Source organism: Branchiostoma lanceolatum, chromosome 8 (assembly GCF_035083965.1).
Source record: "Branchiostoma lanceolatum isolate klBraLanc5 chromosome 8, klBraLanc5.hap2, whole genome shotgun sequence".
Lineage (NCBI taxonomy): Eukaryota > Metazoa > Chordata > Leptocardii > Amphioxiformes > Branchiostomatidae > Branchiostoma > Branchiostoma lanceolatum.
Window position 1 is genome coordinate 14,367,376 of NC_089729.1, and position 24,034 is coordinate 14,391,409.

Here is a 24,034-nt window from a genome sequence, read left to right on the forward strand (position 1 = left end):
ATTTTGTGTGATAGCAATAAAAAGTAAAAAGAATGTCATTTTTCTTCCATTTTTGGTGTGTGCATGTGTGTGACTGTGTGCATGTGCATGTGTGTACATTGTGTGTACGTGTGTGTATAAGATGTATAATGCATGTGTGTGAGTGAGAACTTTGTGTGTGTGTGTATCTGCATGTGTGTGTGTGTATTTTGCTAAACATTTGGCATACTAACTACTTTTGATAGGACTTGTGAATAATAACAGATATTCATCAAATATTCACCAAATATTGACATAAGTGAGGCTATGAACAAATTATGTGTGTGTTTGTGCATGTGTGTCTTTACAGGCTTAGCAAACAACCTTTCCATTTGAATACAATAAGCTGAATGGCAAAGATTAGAAACTATTGGATGAGATAATCTTTAGTATAACTTTATTGAGTTAGCAGTTTCTATACCCATTGAATGCACTACGAGTATTAGGCGTTTCTTCAGCTTTTCTTTCTCTTCTTTTTCTTGACAGTTCAAGATAGCTGTCTGAAATTTAGGCATTGTTAAAGCCATACCAATACATGTATCAGTTTTTCATAATACATAATTTATAGTACATGTCTGTATCAGACTTACACCTTTGGAAAGACAAACGATCTAGTCTTTATTTCTTCAATAAATTCAGCAAAATATTGTTTCTTTTACAAAAAGTTGATGTTTGGATGTTTGTCTTGTGAATATTGTTTTAAAGGTTATTAGATACAAAAGTGCACATAGGATCATAATAATCACACAGCTGTACATCATAGTGTTTGAGTAATCTTGGCAATTTCTAGTTTTAAAATGTCGATAATTTGAAACTTTTTTTTACAGCAACGACAATATCTCAATTTTGCTCAATGTCCCAAAGAAAGACCATGATCGCTTTTATGATACATATGTACAAAGCACTCTACCTTAAGTATTTTTTAAACAAATACAAGTAATAATGATAATAATAATGTCATCATCAAAATGTCGATGGCATGGCAACGTCCAAGGTGAAATAGATAAACTCGGAGGAACAGAATTATTTTGTTAGTGAGACAAAACTAATTAGGGTACGTATGTGTGCGTTCTGTTATTCTTGTTCTGTTTAGTTAGCATTTTGTACAAGGCGCTAGCAGTGGTGACGATGTCAGTATTCTAAATTGTTAGTAGTTCAAATGCGAGAACTGTAGATATAATTAGCATTGGACATGTAGTAAGAAAAGATACTGTCATTAATTATGTACGATATTAGATATCAGTTGGATACGTAGAATGGATTTTGTTAGTGATTTGATTGACAGGTAGAGCAGACGACACTCGTCACCACTGAAAGAGCAGATCCTCCCGACCACCTGAGTACTTTGATTTGGCCTGGCGGTGGCAGAACCTGTAGTAATAGACAGGGGGCGCTCCCGGCGGACCCGGCTAGGCCACGTCCCCGTACAGAGGCGGTTGGGAGGGTCTGCTGTTGTCGCTGCCTCGGGACCTGGACGTTGCGTTGCCATTGACGATATTTTGACGAGGCGGATGGCTAACAGCGCGCGCGCGGCGTTGGTTCTCGGCGTTCACCTTCCTCAGATGGTGCCTTCTCTTCAGACGTGCGAGCGTCCATAGCTTTGGTATGAACATGAACAACAAGAGAATCCAACCGGTGGTCACCAGTCCTATACACACAGCCGGATCGCGCCAGTGTTCCTTATTCAGCGACGTAGCTCCTAGCGTATGCATTATCGTCCACGCAACCAGAATAAAACCCGTCAACCAGGCACTATTACTGATACAAATAATCTCCGAAGTCCGCTCTCTACGAGTGCTTTTAACTATGGCGAATATAAGGGTCAGAAGTCCTAAGAGCATGACATAAGTAAGGGATTGGATGAGGGATTCCTTTCTGACGGCGCACTGAAAGATGTACTGGACCGTGTTATCTTTGGTTACGGCTGTGTAGACTGCTTTTGGGGGAGCGAGAATCAGCCATTCGACCGACACTGCCACTTGTACGGCTACTAACAAAATGGCGATGACAAACATGACAGGGCTACTAGGAGGACGCGCCATCCCCGTTCGCGCGATTTTCGCCAACATGGCGGCGAAGCACACCGCGTACGCCAGTGCGAGACCCACACGACGCAGCCCGCACACGGCGTCCGTCGGCTCGATTACGAAGAACACCACCGTTACGAACATCAATAGGATACCCACCAGCAGCAGATACCCCAACGCGGTTGATGAACGCTTTGTCTGAATGCTCTGGAGCGTCACCGTGACGTAACACGTAAAGATAGTCATGATGGTGACCCCTAACCCCGCAGCTACAACGACTAGCAACCCCCACAAACTCTCCAGGTCTGTGATTGGCGCGAAGACGTTCCTCGTAGCGTTGATGCCGGTTGGTTTAGACGAGGGAACGTTGGTACACTGGGGACAGAAGGAGGTGTCCTTGCACGCGGAGGTCGGGCGGCGCTCCATATCATCGGCGGCGTAGGCGCGAACTGTCCACGGCGTCAACTGGAGGGTGTTATCCGACCACGTCCCAACCTGTATATGAAAAAAAAATAGCTGTTTCTATCTTTTTGCTTCGTGTTTTAAAGTAAAAGGGAGTAATAGTCTTCCAAGATTACCTTCTTGGTCACTGACATGATAGAACACGTACATCTGATAAGCCGTGAACAGAAATTAAATCAATTAAAAGTTGACGATTAGACCTACTTCTTTGTAGCCGTAGGATCCTCCGCTTTGCCTCTGGTAGTTGAGAATCTTCATCCGGGCCGCCGCATCACCACTGGGTGTGAATCTGAATATCCCTCCGCTCTCGTCCATGTACGAAACCGCCCTGATTTTGTCCACGATGTCTTGCAGTCTTCCCACCGAACTCCAGTATGCGTCGCACAACCCGGGCGTCGAACACGTTTCTTTCCAGTATTGGTGTATTCCTCTTGCCATGGCAACAACTGCGTTGATGGTGCTCAGTGCGCAGCCGTCGTCCAAGAAGTCAAAGTTCACGACGCGCGAGTCACTCCCGCATTGCCTACCATATTTGGCAATAGTCCCGGGGAGGTCACATTGAAAAAGGTATTGCCAGAATGGTTTGAACCATGGGTTCCGTGTGTTCTGTCCAGGGGTAAGAGACGATACGTAGTTCTCAAACGCCTGTGATTTTCTGACTTCTGTTTCTAGCCTCAGCGCTCCCCTTGTGGCATATTTCAAGGTCACGTTCGTCGAAAAGAAGGCGTTGTCGTTGCCAAGGCCAAGAGCGGATACCCACGTGAAGAGGCCAAGGGCATCGCCCCGCGAGGTGGCGCCAATAAGGCTTCGCGCTTGCGCAGAAGACAGAAATAGCACAACGGCCTCTGCTCCCTTTTCTGCGTGTTCTTTTAGTGCTGCAATCGTTCTGTCGTAATCCCCACTCTGGTGGAAACTTTTCACCTCCACTTCTGTCGCAATACATATCCCCTGTCGGGTGGCGGCAGACACGAAGTCTTTTTTCAGCATTTTAAACATCTCGTCTTCACTATTGACAACTGAGACGTAACTAAAACCCAACCTTCTCAGAACTGCGATTGTAACGTTCACTTTTTGTTTTTCCGACGATACGGCGTTTAAAAAGTTGGGGTACCTAGACCTATCTGTTAAATGTCGGTTGTTTTGGCAAGTTCCTATCTCCGGTATTTCTAAACCATCCAAAAAAGTCGCCAGTTGTTGCGACTCGCCCGCATTTGAAGAACCGACGTAACCGGCTATTTGTGAAACTAGGTCTCCTCTCGAAGTTTTCCCCGTGCTCTGTAGATTTGAGGCGTCCCTAACGGCTTTTACACCGCTCGAACACGAGTCTAGAACAACAGTTCCTAGTTTGAGGGTAGGGAGTATATCTCTGTCGGCGTTGACTTTGTCTAAAGCGTACAAAAGCGCCTCGACGTCCTGTACTACCGCCTTGGAACGTAAGGCGCCGCAGGCAAACGGAGACGACGATTGACTGGAGTGGACGGGAATGACAGCAGGAATGATGACGTCACCGGGGATGTAGATGACGTCGTCTGCACGTGCGCATTCGGGGCAGGTGCCGACGCAGTAGGACGTGGATACCACAGGCATGTTCTGATCGTTGTAGGTGAAGACATCTGACGGGTTCAGCTGTAGAATGCCACCCGCATAGCGACCAACCTGTCACAGAAATGGTATAACAATGGTTAGAAACTAGCTTATTATCCACTCGTCATGGCAGCACTGGCAGTTGCCACTATCTTGGGATTTCGACACCTTCTGGTTATCATTTTGTTTCCAGACTAGATAAAGGACAGGAAGTTCAAAGACTGCAGTACCATCAAATATCACAAGCTGCGCTTCAGTTTACCGCTAGGTACTAGTTGCTGATATTATTGAAATCATGCCAGATCTTTACAAAAAGGCATAATTTAACTTCAGCATCAATACTATATATATATGGAAATACAAAAACACAAACTTCCTTACATATAAGAGTACAATTCAATAACGGCATGTAATGATCTCTTCCACAAATTACATCCCCTACTAACAATTTTCTCCCCCGAAGCAAAGTCCGCACGCGAACCTGTCCGTATTTGCCAGCAAATACTGATTTCTAGTTCTATTACCGTTTTAATACACATCCAGAAACAGCTTTACATATACTCTTACGCATATATCTATCCAACATATATAGTTGTTGACATACCTTAGTCATTGCAAAGGCCCCACCAGGGATCCTCTTGTAGTTGAGCACGTCGAAAGCTGGCTCCGCAAATCGGTCCTGTGTGAATCTGAAATTACTCCCACTAACAGAAAGGAAACTCATCCTCTTCAATTTCTCAAAGAACCGTGCTCCTTTCCCTGCCACGCATGCGCTGACGGGGCCCAAACATCCTCCAGACAACACAGCTTCCAGCGCATGCGCAAACGAGTACACACTGTTGAAGACTGGAAGAACTAACGGGTCCTGGTCGAACCCAGAGTTTTCGTCCAAAACCTCGTTCCCAGTGCAGTTCTGACCAAAGGCACCGTCTCCAGGGAAGAGGTCACAGTTAAAATATTGTTGCCAAAATACTCGAAATGAGGGGTTACGGGTATAGTTTGCTGGATTTAAAGTTTTTAGATACTCTTTGAAAGTATCGATTTCTTGGGTCTCTGTTTCCAGTGACATCGATCCTTTGGCGACTGAGTCGAAATTATTCATTTCAAGAACGTCCTTCAGGCCGAAACCCAACCATTGGAACCGTGTAGAAACCCCAGCTCGCGTGGCTGCCTCGAAAACCCTGTGAATAGCCTCCATTTGAAGCAGCAACACGACGCCTTTGGCCCCTTGCTTGCTTCTCAAAACGGAAATGACGTAGTCAAGGTCAGTGTCCGTGCTGTTCTGACGCACAAATTGTGTAGAGGAGATGCATACGTCATCATTTTCTGCGATTCTTCGGAAGGCTTTTAGATTGGCTGATCCGTAAACGTCGTCTGAAACGATTACTGACACATACGTCCATCTAAGTTTCTTGACAATCTCGACTAGGACGGCGCCATGCGTATTTTCACTCGGTAGAGCCCGAAATAAGTAGGGATACAAGAGATCGTCACTCAGCGCCGCGCTTGTTGTCGTGTAGCTGATTTGAGGCGTCTGCGTCGAGGCTAGGATACTCGCTACCGCAGCGGTGACTTGGTCGGATTCGCCACTGACAAATCCAACAACTTTATCTTTGTCGTCACTAAGATATCCTGCGCCCCCGCTTAACAGGTTCGTTACCTCAAGAGCTGCTATTTCGGGACTATTGCAGCTGTCAATCACAACCCCACCCAGCCTAACACCTGGCAGAAGGGCGGAGTCACGGTTGATGACGTCAATGGCAAAGAAGAAGGCCTCGACCAATTGGAGACTGGTAGCAGGTACGACGTCTCCGCACGTGAAGGGCACGTGACCAGCGGGATGGACGGGGATGAGGGCGGCAATGATGACGTCACCTGGAGTACGCAGATGAGGCTGCCCTTCACCGTTTGAGAGGAGGAGTGTGAACACCAAGAATACCGTTGCTAGGCAATACGACGTCATGTTGATGAGCCTGTGTACGGAATCAAATCATCACATGTCAGTCAGATTCGTCTAACTCTTTGTTAAATTTTGGAATATGGTCTGTAATTTTTTCTTTTAATTATAGCACAACAAATACAGCCTACACAATTACAAACAAAGCATACACTTGAGCTCGCGCAAAATTAACCAAACTAAGGAACACCCTGTTAAATTGACTGAAAACGAATGGCACTCGATAATCTACGAGTAGTTTGGATTCGTCCCCATACCGTATCCAAAACGAATTATTGATAACCCCAAATTTAAGCCTTCAGGGGATTTAGCTTTATAAACGTCAGTTTCATTGGGCATATCGTTAAGTCTTCATCCTTTCTAATGTCCCTTTTCATTGGCGGGCGTTTCGTTTGAAATGTTTCAGTTGCGTGACCCAAAAAGATTACCCTTAATACGTAATTATATGGGTGTTCAAATTCAGAATGAAAATGGGAGTAACACGCTAATTTTGAATTGTATATCAGAACATGCTACCCACAAAGATCAATTCAATGCCTACTTAGAACTAAGTAGAATATTGCTGTCCAGTTATTTTAGAATAAACTATCAACTTGTACTTTTGTCTCTTATCCATGATTTAATATGAGAAGTCATCACAGGTCAGTGTACCAGCTAGTGACTCGCTAGGTTACTTCTTGCAAGAGTGCAAAGTTCACGCCATATTTCTTGTACTATAAATAATACCGTACGGTTACACTTAGTGATAGACTGAGATATTGGGCAATATTGTATCGTTTCTGATTCTCTCTCTCTCTCTCTCTCTCTCTCTCTCTCTCTCTCTCTCTCTCTCTCTCTCTCTCTCTCTCTCTCTCTCTCTCTCTCTCTCTCTCTCTCTTCAAACGATTCAAATTCAATTCACTTAACCGTCATTCATCAAGCTGTACGTGGTCACAAGCGGAAGGGGGATCTGAGGGGGCCTTGTTGGAGAGGCAACGTTCAAAGAATGGATCGGACAATTTCGACTCGCGCTAAAAGAACACCACCATTTCTTTGATAATCTTAATCATAGAAGCATTTTCTTCCCCGTATCTTAGTCATCGTACTAAGTTTTAGTTTTAGACAACACAAATGTACATATATTTTTTGTACTATTGACTTATACAGAATAGTTTTAGTTTTAGACAACACAAATGTACATATATTTGTACTATTGACTTATACAGAATAGTTTCTAATTGTATAATATTATCATCACGTTTGTGTAGTGCAAACTTGACCATGTCTTATACAGTTCCTGCGTTGCCCTTTAAGAAAGAGCTGCCTCCTATGTGAACTATGGACTAGATTCATTAATAGCAAGCTATTCAAAATGTCAACTGTTATAAATGACGATAGACAATCCCCCACACAATCATAGACTCAAATGTTGGATTTCCAACGCATTCGAAAAATCTACTAAATTAGCGTCCCTTCTTCGAATGATTTTCACTCACGCAAAGAAAAGGCTAAAATGTAGCAAAACAAACAACAAGATGTGATAACCGTTGACAATAGTGGCTAGGGTATAATGGTTGACCTAAGCTTGGCCGTTTTTGTGACCGAGGGACCCCTGTCTTCCTCTATAGAGCACACCACACACGTGCAGGGAATTGTAAATATCAAGAGGTCAACTTGGGTCAAGAAGAAATCGCACAGGGCACATACCAGAATACAGAGGCCAGAGCTTTGTCCACTCCCCTTCAACAAAATTACGTATACACTCTCCAAACTTAAGACATTCTTAGCACGATTCAAGTATACGCACCTCCGTTTAAGTTAGAGAAATTTTTGCGTCAGATATAGCTGCAATGGCTCTTCCTTATGCAAAGATTTGATAGAAATAGTGTACTCGTGTACCAGTTTGTTGCGTAGATTCAAAGTCCTTTAGCACGAAACGTTACTAGATTATTTTTTGAAACCCCCATATATAAGCTACTACTCGAATGGTGTCAGGGTTTAGCGTAAAATGTTGTTGATATCCATACCAGTATTTTCTCCCTGATTATTTACTGAAAACGATTACATATCGCCCCAATTTTCCCACTTATATATCAAGCAGGGCACGGACATAATTTTACGTGTCGCCTTCCTATTCCTTACCTTCGTTTGAGTCCAAACAATCACCTGGCTGAGTCTTCTTCAGAGTTGTATTTGATTGACAGCTCCGTCGGACGACACTTGAGTTCATCGGCGGTACGAATAGTCCTTGGCGACCAAACTGATGACTGTCAGCGGCGCGGTGCAAAATTTTGCCGGCGACTCTGGCGGAAACCTAGCAGACTGTTACAACGTCCCTGGGTCAGCTTTTGACTCTAAGGTTCTTAGTATTCAGTACGCATGGTAGAAGTTACCAACGGGGGGCATAAAGGGGTCTTTCATGCTTTTTGGCGTCCCCCAAGCTCAAACACTGGGAAAACCGGATCCCATTATAGAGGAAGAATTTTGCCCTAGGGTAGCGAACGCAGCTAAACGTAGAAGTTGATGACACGGACGATTTATAAATGACAATTATCCATACATTTTGATATGTAGCGTCCAGAGTTTAAGAAATGTCACGTAACCATGTTTCCGTCGAAAAAGGATGTTACAAAGCTTGAAAAAGTAGTAAAAAGGCAGAATAAAATACAAAAGAACAAATTATGAGTCATAGAGTGACGTCGACGTTGGGCTACGGAGATCACATAATAGAATACACCCATAACCAACGTATTGTTTTGAAACGTCTTTTTTACGCAATATTTCAGGCTAATTTATTTCAGTCAATACGCCATACATATCCTTCAAATGTAGCTCTGAAAGTAAGGCTTATTTGTCATTGTAACATAATATTCTTATTGTGATAGAAAAATTCAAATCCTAAAATAGCTGATGACTGACACGGGCGGGGTTGTGTTAAATATTAGATGAGACCCCAATTATTCGCTTGAACAATGGCGGCGAATGGTGTTTTGCCTCAGGACTTTTTCCTACCATTGTTCACGCATGAGTCGAATATCGCGGGACTTATACACGAGCGCGCCCAAGGTTGTCAACACGTGAAGAGTTATTTTTGTGGTGTGGATTTTGCCAAAGCGTTGGAACGCTGTCGAAAGACCAAAATGGGATATATTTTTAGGGTAGTAAATGTGAGATCATATTTGTACGATTTTTGTCGTTAGATTTTCATTGAGGATTTGACTGATCATCATCAAGGATTTATGGCAACTTTTTCCATCATCGGAAGACAGTTAAATTGTGAACTACATATCCACAACCATCCCACGACAGTCGCAACCTTATCGTGCGACGAATGAGTCCGAGCCCTTCATCCAACATTTCACCAAGTATTATAATAATGTATGAATGGAACCAGAGGCCCGATAGGAAATCAAAGTCACCTGTGTACCCCCCCCCCCCCCTTCCCCCAGTGTATAATGTATAGCAGTCATCCATAACATTGCTATTTTTAAAACATTATAACAATACATAATGAAAGAAAAGAATAGCGTTATGAATAATTTCAAATCATATTTATTTGCGTATCCATCACCTTAGAATGACTCAATATACACGTACGAAGTAGATGCACATCTAAAAGGTATGTAAATTCTATGGTTTGAGTGTCCATTTTTCAAAATGCTTGGCATATCCGTACATGTATATACCTTTTATTAACCTTATACCATAGATTAAATCCAATCATTGTTCCATGGTGTAAGTAAGATACTATAATACCAGTATCACTTATTAATATCTGTAAATACCACTGATATAAATAGTGTTCGGCACCCATCTTAACCTACAAAAGGCGTCGACCGCCCCCAATAAAAAGGTGAGACTACATTATCACGCAAGCTTTCGCTCTGGTCAATTCAAATCTTTCTTTACACTTTGTTGTTCCATACAACCTCGATTTGCGTGTACCGAAGGATGCATTGTCTAGTGGAGAAAAGGGGAGCGCAAGTGTCGCATCAATTATTCTGTACGACCGTTAGATGTCGCAAGTGGCGTCGGGAATCATTCGGTATCACGGAAGGTCAATACATGGGTCTGGCCAATGGCTTGTCTTGTACTTTGAAGAGGTAGGAACGTGATCGTTGATTTTGAAAACGTTCACAAAGTCACTACGGTAATTCTAATCGGGTAGTGGTTTGTTTTACTTGTCATCGGAGAAATTTGAAGTTTTGAAATAAACGGTTTTGTACGAGTAGACGCACAGACACGTGGATACAAAATGGAGGAACAAACCCGAATGAATCAGTCACTTCGATCGAATTGACTGATTTTAGGCCGGTTTAAACAATTTGTAAGAAAAAATCAATAAGTTTTGTGCCTTTATTAAGATATGGAAATGATATTCGCCCCCTATAAATGTCCTTGTATGTACGCGTGGTATTCATCGACTGGAAAGGTTCGTTTTTGTTTATTTTTTCTTCCTGGAGCCAGAAGAAATCATATTTTTCCCATTCTCACGCCGTACTCTTTTGTACCAACATTTGCTTTTTCTTTAATTTCCAAATTGATGTTTCTTATTTTGCTTTTCAAACTTTCACCTCAGATTAATGGTTCTTAGACACATACGAACAAACAGTGTATAAATGTGATATCTTAGCATTATGTTACGCGCGCGCGTTAAGAAACTTTAAGAACGTTTACGCATCCTTTAAGAGTGCTTAATGAGTGGATTTCATATGTGTCATGAACGCACAATTACAGAATTGAACAACAAAAAAGTCTGTAAACTAGTACTGCAAAGGAAAACTACGATTGAAACAGACCACCAACCGGTCTCTCCGACTCTGGTATGCTTACATAACGATTTAATCCTGTATCCTCGTCTTTACCGACAAGTTACGGGTCAAGCGTCGTCCATAACACAGACAGCGCGCTACTTGTTATTCCTTCCGTCGAGCAGACCGTCAGGTTGCGTTACACGGGCGGGCGCACCTCTAGTTAACACCGCCGCGTGTGCCGCACACGGGTCGCGGGAACACAACCTCCGCTATCAATAATAGATAAACGGCAGAAACAATACATACAGCTGCTATGATGTTGTACAAGTTCAGGGTCGTCCATTGTACTTGAACGCTAACAAGAAACGGAGTGACGCCCAAAGAAACGCTCGCAAACTCCCCAAACAGAGGAGTGGGTCCGACTAGTTTTTGACGTGTTTTTTTGGCGTTTTTGTCTGGCCTTTTATTTATGTCGCCAATATAGCCACACAAACCGTACAGGTATAGAAAGCCCAAAAAAGGCATTTGCATCATTTGTTTCTTAAAATGTCCACTTCCATCTTAATTTCAATACATGTTCATGTATACTGTATTAAGTCCCCGTCGTTAGACACATACCAACTTATGTAAATCGTCTCTTTAATATGCACAATATATTGACGTAAATATGCAAATATCCACGTCCCTCTATGACTTCTCTGCATGCAAGACAAGAAATTACAAAATTGATCAGTAATACTTTTTTATTTGCGTCTTTCTGGAATTATATTTCAACCACGTAACAAAGTATTCAATGCTCCCAGAGTTTGAGATCAGCAACATACGTTTATTTTAGTTAGACAAGGCAAAAGGCACGACGTCTTATGTACGAAAATAGCTGAGCAGATAATATACTAGACATTGCATTGCAATTGTGTATATGTAAGTAGAGGTTCGCGATTCGATTCTTCAATATGTTCAGATCTCTTTAATTGTTGAATAGCTTTCTGAAAACTTTATGATCAATTACAACATGTAGTTACAAAAATACTTCATGATATGAATGCGTTTTTTATGTGCATTGTTGTGCAAATCATGGTATCTAACTTTTAATAAACAGGTATGTATTTGTACAACTTATAACAATAGGGTCAAGACTGCTGTTGATAAAATATACATTTTCATATCAATCACATTACCTTTAAGTAGTACAATACCAGTATATTGGTCGCTAGAATAATTACAATGTGTGGCAGTGTCAGAATTCCTAGAAATATCTCCTAAGTATGTTACAAGCTTTTTAACTGCAAAAGATGATGAAAATTTACACCACAATCTTTTAACTTAATGATACTCAATTGATAAACTGATACACTGAGGTAATCTCCAAGCAGATGTTGGAACAGAACTTCATAATTTCTGAGATACGACAAGGGAATTCTGTGTCTGTATCTGTATAGCCAGTATAACCACATTACAGCATAACACATCAGCTTCCCAGGCAAGCTGCAGGAAAGCAGCTGGTTCTATTACACTTGTCACACCTAACGTTGGCACATCAAGTAGCAAGCGTTGTTTGAAGCTATCTAATGAGGATGCTCCTAATGTACTTGGTAGCAATGAGTTCCACTCCAAGATAGTTATAGGTGTAAACAAATTTTCAACACATCAATTCAGGGTATGTAACTCTGGTATTTGAAGGCATAGCGATTTCTAGTTATTTTCCAAGATGTTACACCTTAAAATCTGCTTGACGGTTAACACATAGACTCAGAGGTACGTGTTGTCATGGAGATACTGTAAGTTCATCGATTTTTGCGGCGATTCAATTTCATTGTAGGAGGTTTTCCCAGTGTTTTCAGCTGAATACCTTTTCCATATTGCAAAGTTAAATTTATCCAGAATTATTTACCAGCACATGTATTACATATATAAGTTTCTAAAATAATTTACACAAAATTGACATATTTCTGGATATTATATTATCATGTATCAACCTGAGAGTAGAACCAAATATTCCACCAGAAAATTCCACTTGAATCTCTTCATACACGGCTCTTAAAACATTAGTTTCATGGAAACCATCTTGTACAATATAGAATTTCCTACCATCATTTGTTACATATTTACTTCTATGCAATATAATACAAAAAAGAAGGAGGTGGGAAGGAGCAAAATAATGCTTATTAATAAGTAGTAAATAAATCATAAATCATTTTTCTATTGGACATAACACCAGTCAAATAAAAATAAATAAAGCCACAAAATTGAAAAGATCATGCTAATCTGTGTGATTAAGTATTACAAAAATCATAGCTGGTGTTAAAAAACCAATACAACATTGGGATTCATATGCATTTGAAATTGTTTTTACCTCCATGAAATGGGAGGTATTGTTTTAGACATCTGTGCTAGGCATGTTGGAGACACTGACAGGAAGTTAGGTCAAAGTTCCCAGAATAAATCTCATTTCCTGTATTCAATTTCCTGCTGTGTGCATATCTGTTGCCTTATGGGAGCCAGTTGAAAGAAAAAGGAGAAAGAATTCACAAAAACATTTTAGGTATGAGATTCTGAGATGTTGAGCCATGGAATATGAGACAAATTAATATTTTTATTTCATATATGGCACGCAAATCTTAAGAGTTACTCCCAAGATACTGACAAAGGCATTCATAACATTTAATTACATTTCCATGCCCTAACAGCTCAGAATGATGACATTTTCATAGCCAACATTTCATGTCAAAATATGAAATGTACGGAATGCTTAATTTTTTCAAAAAAGTTAGCAACCAGATTTTCCTCTCCTTTTCTTAGTTAGATATAAAATTTGAACTTTTTCTTCTTTTCCAGCATTTATAATCTGTTATGTACACTTATTAGGGGCACATTAGTTGTTGTCTTTATATTTGACTGTGACAATGCTCTAATAAAAAAAATCAAACTTGAAGAGAATCTGTTTCTGTTACTGTAACATGCAACTTTTGACAATCACACTGCAATGCTTTTTGTATTGCCAAGTTCCCCTGTATTGCATATTTACTGTCAATGACATAATTGAAGAGCTTGGTGCAAATATTGCACAGTGTTTTGTACAGGAGTGATTTAGCTGTTTTATCTATTTCGTCATTTTTCTAGTTGTAGAGATGTTTTATGACATCTTTGCCCTAGGGACTTTCTGAATGTTGTCATGGCAAGTATACAAAAACGTCTTACTCTAGCTCTTTGTCAAAATGTGATTGACAGTTACGAAAATGATTGACAGCGTTCCCCAGACCCAGACGAAATACACCCAAAAACTATGTCTGAACGGAGACGTGTGCTTGTTGATCGAACCGGGGCCGAACAGTATTCTCTGCTCTTTCCTCGCCGAGTAAACGAGGAACGCCGGTACGAGATACTGAATTCCCGCCCCTGCGTACGATCCCGTTACGCCTACCAAGAATTCAAGATCGTCGGTACCAAAAGCGACCGCTATCGGCGGAACTATGGTTAGTAGCGGGAAGAATATTCTATCGATGATCCATGGATAAGTGTACCCGTCCCTGTGGAACAACGTCTTCAGGTTGTTTCGCAGCGTGATCGCGATGATGGGAAAGTTCGTGCTCAGCGTGAAGACCGGGAAGAGTCCGAGAAAGTAGCTGATCTCTTGCGCGCTCGTGATCGGATCGCACTTGTCCATGAAGTTCAGGGTGTAGATGTCCTTGATGTCCATGTTCTTAAAGCAGAAGATCCCGGTGAAAGACAGGACCAGGTAGAAGACCAGGATGACCAGGAAGTCGAAGAAGACGAGAAGTGAGAGGTGGCGCTTGTTCTTGATCGGTGTGACAAGCGAGGGGAGGGAGTGCTGGCACATGAAGGAGTACACGCACACCCCAAAGAGGTTTGGCACGCTGGTGACGGACGCCATCACGGGATGGCCCTCGCCTTTACCGTGGGTTATCCGCGTCATCGCCAAGATGATCATAATTGTAAACGCTGCAAATAGAGTGAATACATTTTCGTTAAATATGCAAATTAAGTTCAGATTCGCGTAATTTGCGGATGTTTCACTTGCCTTCATCCAAGTTACTCACAATTTGAAAATCATAAAAACTCAATCCCTTATGAGTTAACCTGTTTCAAAGACAAGCCTGCAGTTCCAGGGAAAGAGGCTAGAGGGTCCAAACCATGTCCAATACTTTTTCATTTAGTCTCAGAATAACTGTTTTATACTAAAGTTTTGCAGTCATGGTGTTACATTGAATGGATTATTCTGAATTGCAGGATGGTCTAGTTTATAAGAGGATACACAGTAAAAAGATACTGACCAACCCATCTCATGAGGGAGGTGAGCAGTTGTAGGTACTTTGTTTTCTGCACGTTGAAGAACACAAATGGCCCAAGGAGCAAGGTGAAGGCACCCTGAAAAACACATCAAGAAAACAAATCAATCCCTTGTCTTTTTTTCCACGCTGGCAACAGACTCAGAAGTAAGCCTTACAGAATAAGATGATCCAAATCTCTCCAACATTTTGATTCAACTTCTAAATGAAATTTCCTATCATTCAAAAAATTTGATCTTTTCTGAAAACATCTTAAATATGTAATCTTTAAACAATTGTCTACTGTGTGCTTTTTATAGTGGAACAAATTAGCAACAGGTCATGAAGTACTGTAAATGCATTTAAGTTCACATGGTTTTTATTTCGCACAAAGGCGAAAATGGAGTGTTTGCAGTGGTTTTGAGTTTGCGGCAGCGCTAAAGTCACATACTGCTACAGTATTGGACACAAATGTTTGCAGTGAAACGGTCGCTGCGAAAACCACAAACATAAAGCCACTGCGAACATTGCTGCATTACAGTAACAGGAAGGACCATACTGCAGACTAAGCTAACATTTTTTTTTGGAGTCCTTTTTGTGATATCATTCTCTAAGCATTGACTGACAGTATACAATCATGTGTAAGAAATGTGTGTGTACAATGTATATGGACTTTCAGATATCAAGGCCCCATAGCGCGGCTTATTTTGACATAGTGATTTAGCGATTAGGTTTGCGACTTGTGGTATAGTCTATCTTATCCTTGTGTTTTCTTTGTAATAACATAAATTTTGTAAAGCCAAACAAGTTCTAACGTTTTGTATAGTTTAAGTTTATTCGGATCGACAATTAGCTTAACAATATATACAGGTATATTGCAGCTCATCTTCCTGTGGTCCATATCAACAAACTAACTGCACATAACTACATGACACACAGGAACATAATATATACAGAATATAGAGTGGTGCCCAAAGCATGAAGAGCTCATCTTTGACATGGAATAAAAAGACATGTAGCAACTTATAAATGTGAGAATTGAAGGGAGCTTTCTTACCAGATACACTCTGTAGGCATTTTGCCTGTTGACAGTAGTACCCCAGCAGGGTGAGGAGTTGGTCAGGTTGATCTGTTTTGATGGCTTAATGTTACAGGTGATGTTCACTGGGCTGGAAGAATGGACATAATTACACACTCACTTTATGAGTCTTAATAATATGTCACCTTTCAGACCAACAATGGGAAAACATGAAGAGTTTTTGTGAATTTATTAATACCATAGCCCAAGCCTTATCATGTGCTATAAAAGCGCAGCGCACTCCCCTGGGCGCTTTACCCCAACAAGAGGGGTGTTGCCCAGTACCCGATCAAGATCAAGATCAATAACATTAACAGTTGGTGATCAACAAGTTCTAAGCCACCCGGGTGTCCCAAATTGTGGTCATTGTCAATAGAACATAGCGCACTACTTTTGGAAAGGGAGTGTTGGCCTGCAATACTGCAGTACCTAAAAACACTGCTAGATGGCCCCAAATCGGCAAAATTCATACAAATAAATCAACAGCATCTTGAGTCAGAGGTGCAAACACACAAACACAGCCAAATACAGTACCCCCTGTAAGGTAATAAGGACTGTAAGACTGACCATGTGATATCCCTGAGTGACTTGGGCACAGCGGCAGCATAGATGGCCAGGTCTCCGTAAAGGTAGATAACAATGCAGAGGTAGAACAGGTACCAGCCAACTTGGTATAAAGAAAAGACAATATAAAAATCTTTAGATATAAAAAATTGACATTAAATTTCAGGTTTTGATTTCAAGTATTTACATCTTTACAGCTATGAAATACTTATTTCCAAGTATTGCATTTTTAGATAATCAGTACAACAATTTTAATGCTACTACATTTATACATCATTCTGAATCATAGTGTGACAGCAATGTTTTTTACAGAAAGAGTGAAGGGACCATGATTTTAACCAAAATAAGTTCTAACCTTTGTTGAAGAACATTGATGCCATTTGGCCCTATAAAAGAAAATACATATACATTGTATCACTGTGGCATAATTGTATATATATATATATATATATTTATTGATCGGGTGAAAAAAGCAAGAAGCATGTGTTAATGAAAAGCTCTTTCCTCAAAAGCATGAATATGAAATATGAAGCATTTCTATTGAATAAGGAATCAATATTCTGTTCTATATAATCCCAGTTCTGGTGCAAAGAAAAGGTGACCTAATCATGAAATCTATAAAATCTCATCTGTGAGCATGCTGCAGTACATCTTACCTCCACTTGGAGGCGCTACTGGATGTAAATTCAGGTGATGACTGAAATCTTACCATCTCAACTCTTTCTGTGATGTCATAAAGGTCTACTCTTCTCCTTTTGGGATCTATACAACAACATTGGGTAAAAGGATGGTGAAGAGTTATCAGTTTTGAACTGAACCTGTAAGTATAAACCTATAATATGATACATGCTTTTAGGCTCTGTATGCACAACAACATGACAAGTTATTTTAGAAAGATATATTGTACTAAAAAATAGACAAATCTAAATAATGTGACTGTACAGCAACCAACCTGTTTCATCAACATCTTCATGATGTGGCAAAAAACATAAATGCATTAGACATAAGGCTTATTTGGAGACGACAAAGTATAGAGGCAACAAAAAACAAATTTTGACACACAAAAAATTAGAGAAAAAAAAAAAACATTTCCCAAGTTGCAAACAGCCACAAGATGCATGATAATCTATGACTATGTATAAATTGCAATGACTCATGCCCTAGAAATTCCACTACCCATTCTACACCCAAGCCATTAACATTGGTAAGGAACCCAACATTTGTTCTCAAGGTCTTTCAAAATTGGAAAAATACAAAAAAGATAAGCATATCTTAACTTCATGTTGGTCATAACCTTGGACAACCCCCCCTCCTCCACCTATTCTTTGTTTGCTACTGTAAAAGGGAAAATGTTCACATGGCTTGATGTTTCGGTTTCACATGACCTCTTTGCCACAAACTTAAAACTACCACAAAAAGTTTAATTCTGTCTTCTGCCTGCCTACCCCCTTGTTTCAACCACAAAGTTTAAACCACTGCGAACACTCCATTTTCTTCTTACCGCGAAATTAAATCGCTGCAAACATTTTCCCTTTTACAGTATATGTAACCTCCCTGTTACAGAAAAAAAACATACCATTGACAGGAGCTAGAAGTGCCCTTCTCTCTTCCTCTGATTGGTTCTCTTCTTCTTCTTCTATGACATCTTCAGTGTGTGCGTCATCCTTTAAATCAATGAGAAAGGGAAGAAGAGAGGGGGAAGTAGAATGAGTATAACAGGTCTTCCCACAACAATAGTAATAAGTCTGTTCACAGTTTAAACTGCACCAGATCAGAGGTGAAGGCCCCTAATTTGTAAACAGTTCTTTCTAGACCATGCTTAAAACATGTCCATTTGTGTTTTATTCTACATGTATATGTCTCAGGGGCCTTCAACTTTGACATATTACCCATAATACATGTTCTCACTGAACATGTGCAGTTTAAACCTTGAACTGGCTTATACTACAATGGCAACTAGAAATAGTTCTCTCCAAACTTTTTCCTCTGTCCCTTGTTTGCATATATACATATTTTTTTATTGATAATGATATGCTGTACTTTCCAAGTATTGATGAATCTGGAAAAACATAGATTTATGTATATCATTTAGGCCTCTTGAATGCTCTAGATCTTTAATGTTGATCTGTATTTGTGATAAGCCAATTTGAATTTTATCACTTTCATTAAAATCATCAATCGGCGACATAAGTGAACAATACATGTATGTTCCATTGGAATAACAGAAATCTGTTGCCATATCAGGTTTCCATATTTGTGATATCTAAGTTTTGGGACAACGATTGCAGAAAAATCCTTGACTACAAATTTAAACTTATATGTACAAGTCAGAAGGAAAATGATGGGAGAACATTTCTGTTGAATTCTTACACTGATACAAAATATTAGCTCTATGAATATATTTGTAAATTAACATATTACAAGAAGAAAAGGAAAAGACAGAAAAGAAAAGAAACAAATAGCCATATAGCCTGCTGAAAAAAAAATTCAAACTAAAAACTGTTTGAAAAAAAAAGCATTTTGAACAAATTCAAAGCAACAGATTAGTGAAAATGTTGAAACATTTTTGTCAAAATTTTACAAACTGCATTTCCCGATGCTGGAAGCCAATTTACAATTAATGAGTGCTTGAGCAGTGGAAAAAAAAATAGACATGCTAAAAGATCTCGCAACTTTCATTCAATCAAAGCATTTGCATATGTAAACATTGTTCCAAGTCTGTCTATGATGCTCCTTTATTTCTTTGTATTGAGACCTAAACGATCGGTTTCATAAAATTTCAAAAACAACAATCGTTGTAACAGTGAGTACAGTAACTGTTACTAGTTCATTTATAATTAGTGTTATGCTGACAGCCCAATTATTTTTATCTATCTACATGCATATCATCTTCATCATATGCATCTTTCTCAAGTCAATGTGATATAAGATTCAGGGACTAAAATATTTCTGTTCTGTCTTTTGCCAGCAAACAATATTTCTCAATAAAATCCACATAATTCTGAGCCCACAGACAAACTGATCATGAGAACAATGCTACAAGCATTCTATAATATTTTTGTTCCCTTTTAATGTATCTTTAAAAAATGACGAAAAAGTCTGAAAACTTCACCAACAGTATACTCATTCTTTTTGATGCTAAATATTAAAATCACAACAAAAATCTTTATAGTCCACAAGTGCACATATAAAGGGAACAAAAAAGAGGTCGAACTACAGGGTAATACAGGACAGAGGGAAAGAATAAGCTGATTCACGACTTCAACTGTACATGCATAAGGTCAAAGGTGAAGGCTCCTAACTTGTCAGCAGTTCTTGTCTAGACCATGCTCCATACATGTCAACATGTTTTGTTTATGTCTCTGTGATTTCAACTTTGACATATTACCTACAGTGCATCACACTGAGCATGAGCAGTTTGAACCGTGAACTGGCTTATTAGGAAACGAGAAGGGGGAGAAGCCATGCAGAATCGTGTCGAGCTACAAACTGAGGAAGTGGAACCTTCTTCATTCGTTCATAATACGAGTATGGCGTCCCATGCACCCTCTACATGGAAAAGGAAAACAAGAAAACTGTAAAAACGATCAACGGTAAAATTATATCATTAACCATAATTTGCGTTTCCTTCACCTCGTGTTAGTTCTTAAAAGAATAGCATACATGTAAACACTGTCAGGCATAAAATTAGAGCAATGTGATTTCACATGCATAGAAAAAGGCTCTGCCTCAAAGGCATTGCCAAAAAAACAATCAATGTGCACTACATATAAGTCTTTAGAGCTACAAAAATTTGCCAGATTCACATAGCTGTCAAAAGAAGCATATGGGTACTACCTTGGGTCAGTTTATGTCCACTCTGGTAACTTGTAGTGACCATCTGAGTGGACATAGACTGGCCAGGACTGTACCAAAAGCTATTTTCAAATGCATTAAAAAAAAAAAGACAAAAAAACATGAAACCCATTATGTGTCCTTTCATTATTTTCTGCAAAATACTTTTCAGAATTTCTGCTAATCATGCATGTGAATCAGAAGGAATGTAGACTTCACAAGACAGGTTTGAAAAATTTCACCAAAGGAAGATGATCTAAAAATCAAAAGCACAGGGGTTTAGTCACCGGTGCCCAGTATCTGTACGTGTTAGTTTTATGCATTTCAAAAGCACGCAGATCTAGACTTTGTGTTTTCAGTGGTTACAAACTAAGCCAAAAATTTGCTAATGCAAATACATATAGCTACCACCTGTAACAACACCAGACAGATTCTAGGCACCGCAATGCTATCCATCCCAACAGATGATACATGAGCAAAATGCAAAATAGGCTTGCATGACTAATTATCTAATTATGCAAGACTCAAACAAACACAACAACAAAAAAACAGGGCAAATCAGTTTGCAAATCTGCGTTCTTGTCCTGCCCAGCTGCAAGAAATAATAAGCATAAACATGCAAAAAATGCAAAATGTAAAAGGTATAATACTTGAAGAATGTGGCATGCTATACAACCATTATGCTTTTGAAGAAAAAAAAATTGGAGTGGAGCAAACAACCCTGCACCTGAGGTGTTGCCAAAAAAAGGCTGCAAATTTTTTAAGTTCTGCAATGTGTGCGCATGGCACGAACCAGGCGCCATCCTTTACAAAAGGATCTGCCCTGGCACAAACGGAATGGCGTACGGTACGGTACTTTTTTGTGGCTGTTCGTAACGGCGGCATGCAACTTTTCCTCAAAGGTGGCTTTGTGTACCTCGTTCTGCTTCTCTCGTGTCTTCCAGCGAAGACGGGCGTTCGCAACGGACATGGTCTCCACAACAAACGTTGTGGTCATGAAGCTGGAAGAAAGGTTTTTTTGTTAAATCTGATACAGAAACATTGTATACGTACGTAATTTGGGGGTTTACTAGAAATGTGGACTGGTGCACGTGGCTGGCTGGATATACGTGTACATCAAATTTACTTCACGAATCTGTCGAATTGGACAGCAGTAAATGAGTAATTATAAATCCTAGGGGTTGGACACTGATTCATTACCATGGTTTCTCTGAAATACAGTTCAATGAAACAAACTAGAAAACACCAAATATGCACATTTTGTTCATAACCTAGGATTCTATAAATATTGATTATCTTTATGGTGCATGTTTTCCAAAGTATTATATTTTGCTTCAATAGACCAATCCTGGCTGTCCATCAAACGTTAGTTAAGTCAACCAATGAAAGTGCAGATAGCTTCATGTTCATCAAATTTAGGGTCAATGCCAATTAATGGCTGCCTGCATCATATAAAACCATATTCATTCCCTCTATTGTTCATTCCTTCACTCTGACCCATTCATTTCTTTTTCTCCTCTCTTTCCTTCTTTCTATCACCCAGCTACACCTGTCACACATATATAATGTACTGTCCCTACCTGAAGAACCCCAGTAGTATGATGAGTACCAGACTGACGAGCCAGCCGGCAGCACCGAAGGCCCTGGGCATGGTGAGGGCTCCTGTCCCAACGATCAGGTTGAAGATGTAGATCAGACCCATCTGGGAGAAAGGAGAATCAAAACACAAGAATTTATTTACTCAACACTGGGGAATAAACCCTAGGGATGGTAGGCTCTCATGAGGTTCTGCATGGGGGTGGGTTTTTTTTTTTGGTAACACTTAACGATGAGTATGGGACATTCTACAATTTTGCAATTTACTTAACGGTCAATTCAGGAATTCGAAGACGTCACATTCAAGGATTAATTGTAATTTGGTGTGCGATCTTTTATGCACGGCTAGATTTGGGTACAGGATATCTCAGTCGGTAAAACTAGGCTGCGAATACCAACACAACCAGATAGACGCTCCTTTAATAGTCCGTTGTGACTTTGGGGCAATCTGGCACAGTCAACTTCATGATACAAAGACTTTGTCAGTCACGCTTTAACGATGAGTTCTGGATAACAACTAATTAATGTAAAATCAAAATACGAATTATGGGTAAAGAATAATTTATTGATGACAAGCTAGGTTTAGAGCCAGCCGACCATGACAAACATGTATGTATGAATCAAAATAGCTCACCACGCCTCATGGAAAAGGGCATGCTGACCTACTCTAGCCATATACTATAGTCCAGCGTGGTATCCACACCTATTACTGTTTGTATTTATACATCTGCTGAGTCTCTTTCGTCCTCTCCTATTTGCAGAGAGGACAGAGGAGACTGGTGATTAAGTCATCATAATCATTTTGTTTTGGAAATCAAATATCCTTCATTCGTGTCCTGAAATATTACATGGTCATGAAGAGTATATCACTAAAATAGTCAAAAGAGCATTGTAAATTGGGAATGTTTGCTGTGGTTTTATCTTTGCGCTTTTCACTGTGACCTCTTAGTCTAACCGCAGAATAGTGAATAAGTGTTTTGTACATGTATAATATTATATAAATTCTCACTGGCTGAACATTTTCAACCGCAAACTTCAAGCATTGTGTTAAAACCTTCCTCTCCCCTCCTGCTGCAAAATCAAATCCCCAGGAAAATGATTTTATTTACACTATTCAGTACTCCAGAGTTTAGGGAAGTTGTAAGTTACGTTTTAGAGAAGTTACCATTTTCTGTTCCTTTTCCATATTCACTTAGACATTTCTATATATATCTAACTAAATATCGTCAAGTAAATGGGTCATCTATAAATCGATACATTGATAAAATCAAAATCCAAGAGCAAAGGGACTAAATTATGTACTGTGTATTGGTAAAAATGACATTGTCAAACTTCAACGGTGAAAAAAAATAAGTAATTGGCAAAAGTCGTAAATCGTCCATCGGCAAATCTAAAAATCAAACTCGTTTTTTTTTTCTCGATTTCTAAAAATATTCTTAGCTTTGCAAGTACACAGGTGGTGATTAAACTACAAATATGCCGCGAGACACATGAGCAAAAACAATTGCAATACAGATGGTATAGATTATGGTTGACCTACTAGTAGGTTAGAGATTAATCCTAACTATTTTCGAGCACCCAAATCTTGAGCTACCGATAAGAAATCTTCAAAGCAAAAACATTGATTCAAACTCACGAAGGGTGAATACAGCGATCCGGTCTCGGTAATGTCGCCCGCCATGGTTGGTTCGGTCCGCGGTGAGTTTATCTACCTGTCAGGCGTGTTTAACCTTCGACTTTCTGCCAGGAAAGAGGAGAAAATTTAAAAGTCGTCCGAAAAAATATCTTGTACGTGGCCGCGACTAGGTCACCTGGTTTCCGCCATCTTGGTTACGTCATCAATGCAGGGCGACAAAACACATTTGATTTTGAGGAAAATATAAAATCTTTTTGGA

At 39.9% G+C, this 24,034-nt stretch overlaps 2 protein-coding genes across 5 annotated transcripts; both read right to left on the reverse strand.

Annotated features, from left to right (window-relative positions):
* Nucleotides 1-1,075: 1,075 nt before the first annotated feature.
* Nucleotides 1,076-8,570, reverse strand: LOC136440151 (metabotropic glutamate receptor 3-like). The gene is made up of 4 exons (XM_066436005.1): nt 8,170-8,570; nt 4,696-6,064; nt 2,712-4,163; nt 1,076-2,540 (listed from the first exon to the last, which is right to left on the reverse strand). Exons 2-4 carry the CDS (start codon nt 6,052-6,054, stop codon nt 1,428-1,430), a joined length of 3,924 nt encoding a protein of 1,307 aa, XP_066292102.1. The 5' UTR covers nt 6,055-6,064; nt 8,170-8,570; the 3' UTR covers nt 1,076-1,427.
* A 2,936-nt stretch (nt 8,571-11,506) lies between these two features.
* Nucleotides 11,507-23,894, reverse strand: LOC136439904 (transmembrane protein 104-like). Of its 4 annotated transcripts, none has more exons than XM_066435566.1 (11): nt 23,776-23,894; nt 22,124-22,245; nt 21,460-21,544; nt 20,214-20,258; nt 18,286-18,373; nt 17,419-17,471; nt 17,065-17,095; nt 16,713-16,812; nt 16,125-16,236; nt 15,074-15,167; nt 11,507-14,741 (listed from the first exon to the last, which is right to left on the reverse strand). In XM_066435566.1, the coding sequence occupies exons 1-11, from the start codon at nt 23,818-23,820 to the stop codon at nt 13,981-13,983; spliced, it is 1,536 nt and encodes a 511-aa protein (XP_066291663.1). In that variant the 5' UTR covers nt 23,821-23,894; the 3' UTR covers nt 11,507-13,980. The 4 variants fall into 4 exon arrangements, with proteins under 4 accessions (XP_066291663.1, XP_066291661.1, XP_066291664.1 ...); XM_066435564.1 differs by having other exon boundaries at nt 21,400-21,544; XM_066435567.1 differs by lacking the exon at nt 20,214-20,258.
* Nucleotides 23,895-24,034: the final 140 nt, after the last annotated feature.

Bases quoted from the DNA above. Each gene is read 5' to 3' on its own strand.
- LOC136440151 (XM_066436005.1), bottom strand. From the start codon at position 6,054: ATGACGTCGTATTGCCTAGCAACGGTATTCTTGGTGTTCACACTCCTC. The intron at 4,164-4,695 runs GTATGTCAACAA...TTTCTGTGACAG, and splicing joins GGGCCTTTGCAATGACTAAG to GTTGGTCGCTATGCGGGTGG. The intron at 2,541-2,711 runs GTAGGTCTAATC...TTTCATATACAG, and splicing joins GATCCTACGGCTACAAAGAA to GTTGGGACGTGGTCGGATAA.
- LOC136439904 (XM_066435564.1), bottom strand. From the start codon at position 23,820: ATGGCGGGCGACATTACCGAGACCGGATCGCTGTATTCACCCTTC. The intron at 17,472-18,285 runs GTATGTTTTTTT...GTTGTTGTATAG, and splicing joins ACTTCTAGCTCCTGTCAATG to ATCCCAAAAGGAGAAGAGTA. The intron at 15,168-16,124 runs GTAAGAAAGCTC...TGTGTTTTTCAG, and splicing joins ATGCCTACAGAGTGTATCTG to GGTGCCTTCACCTTGCTCCT.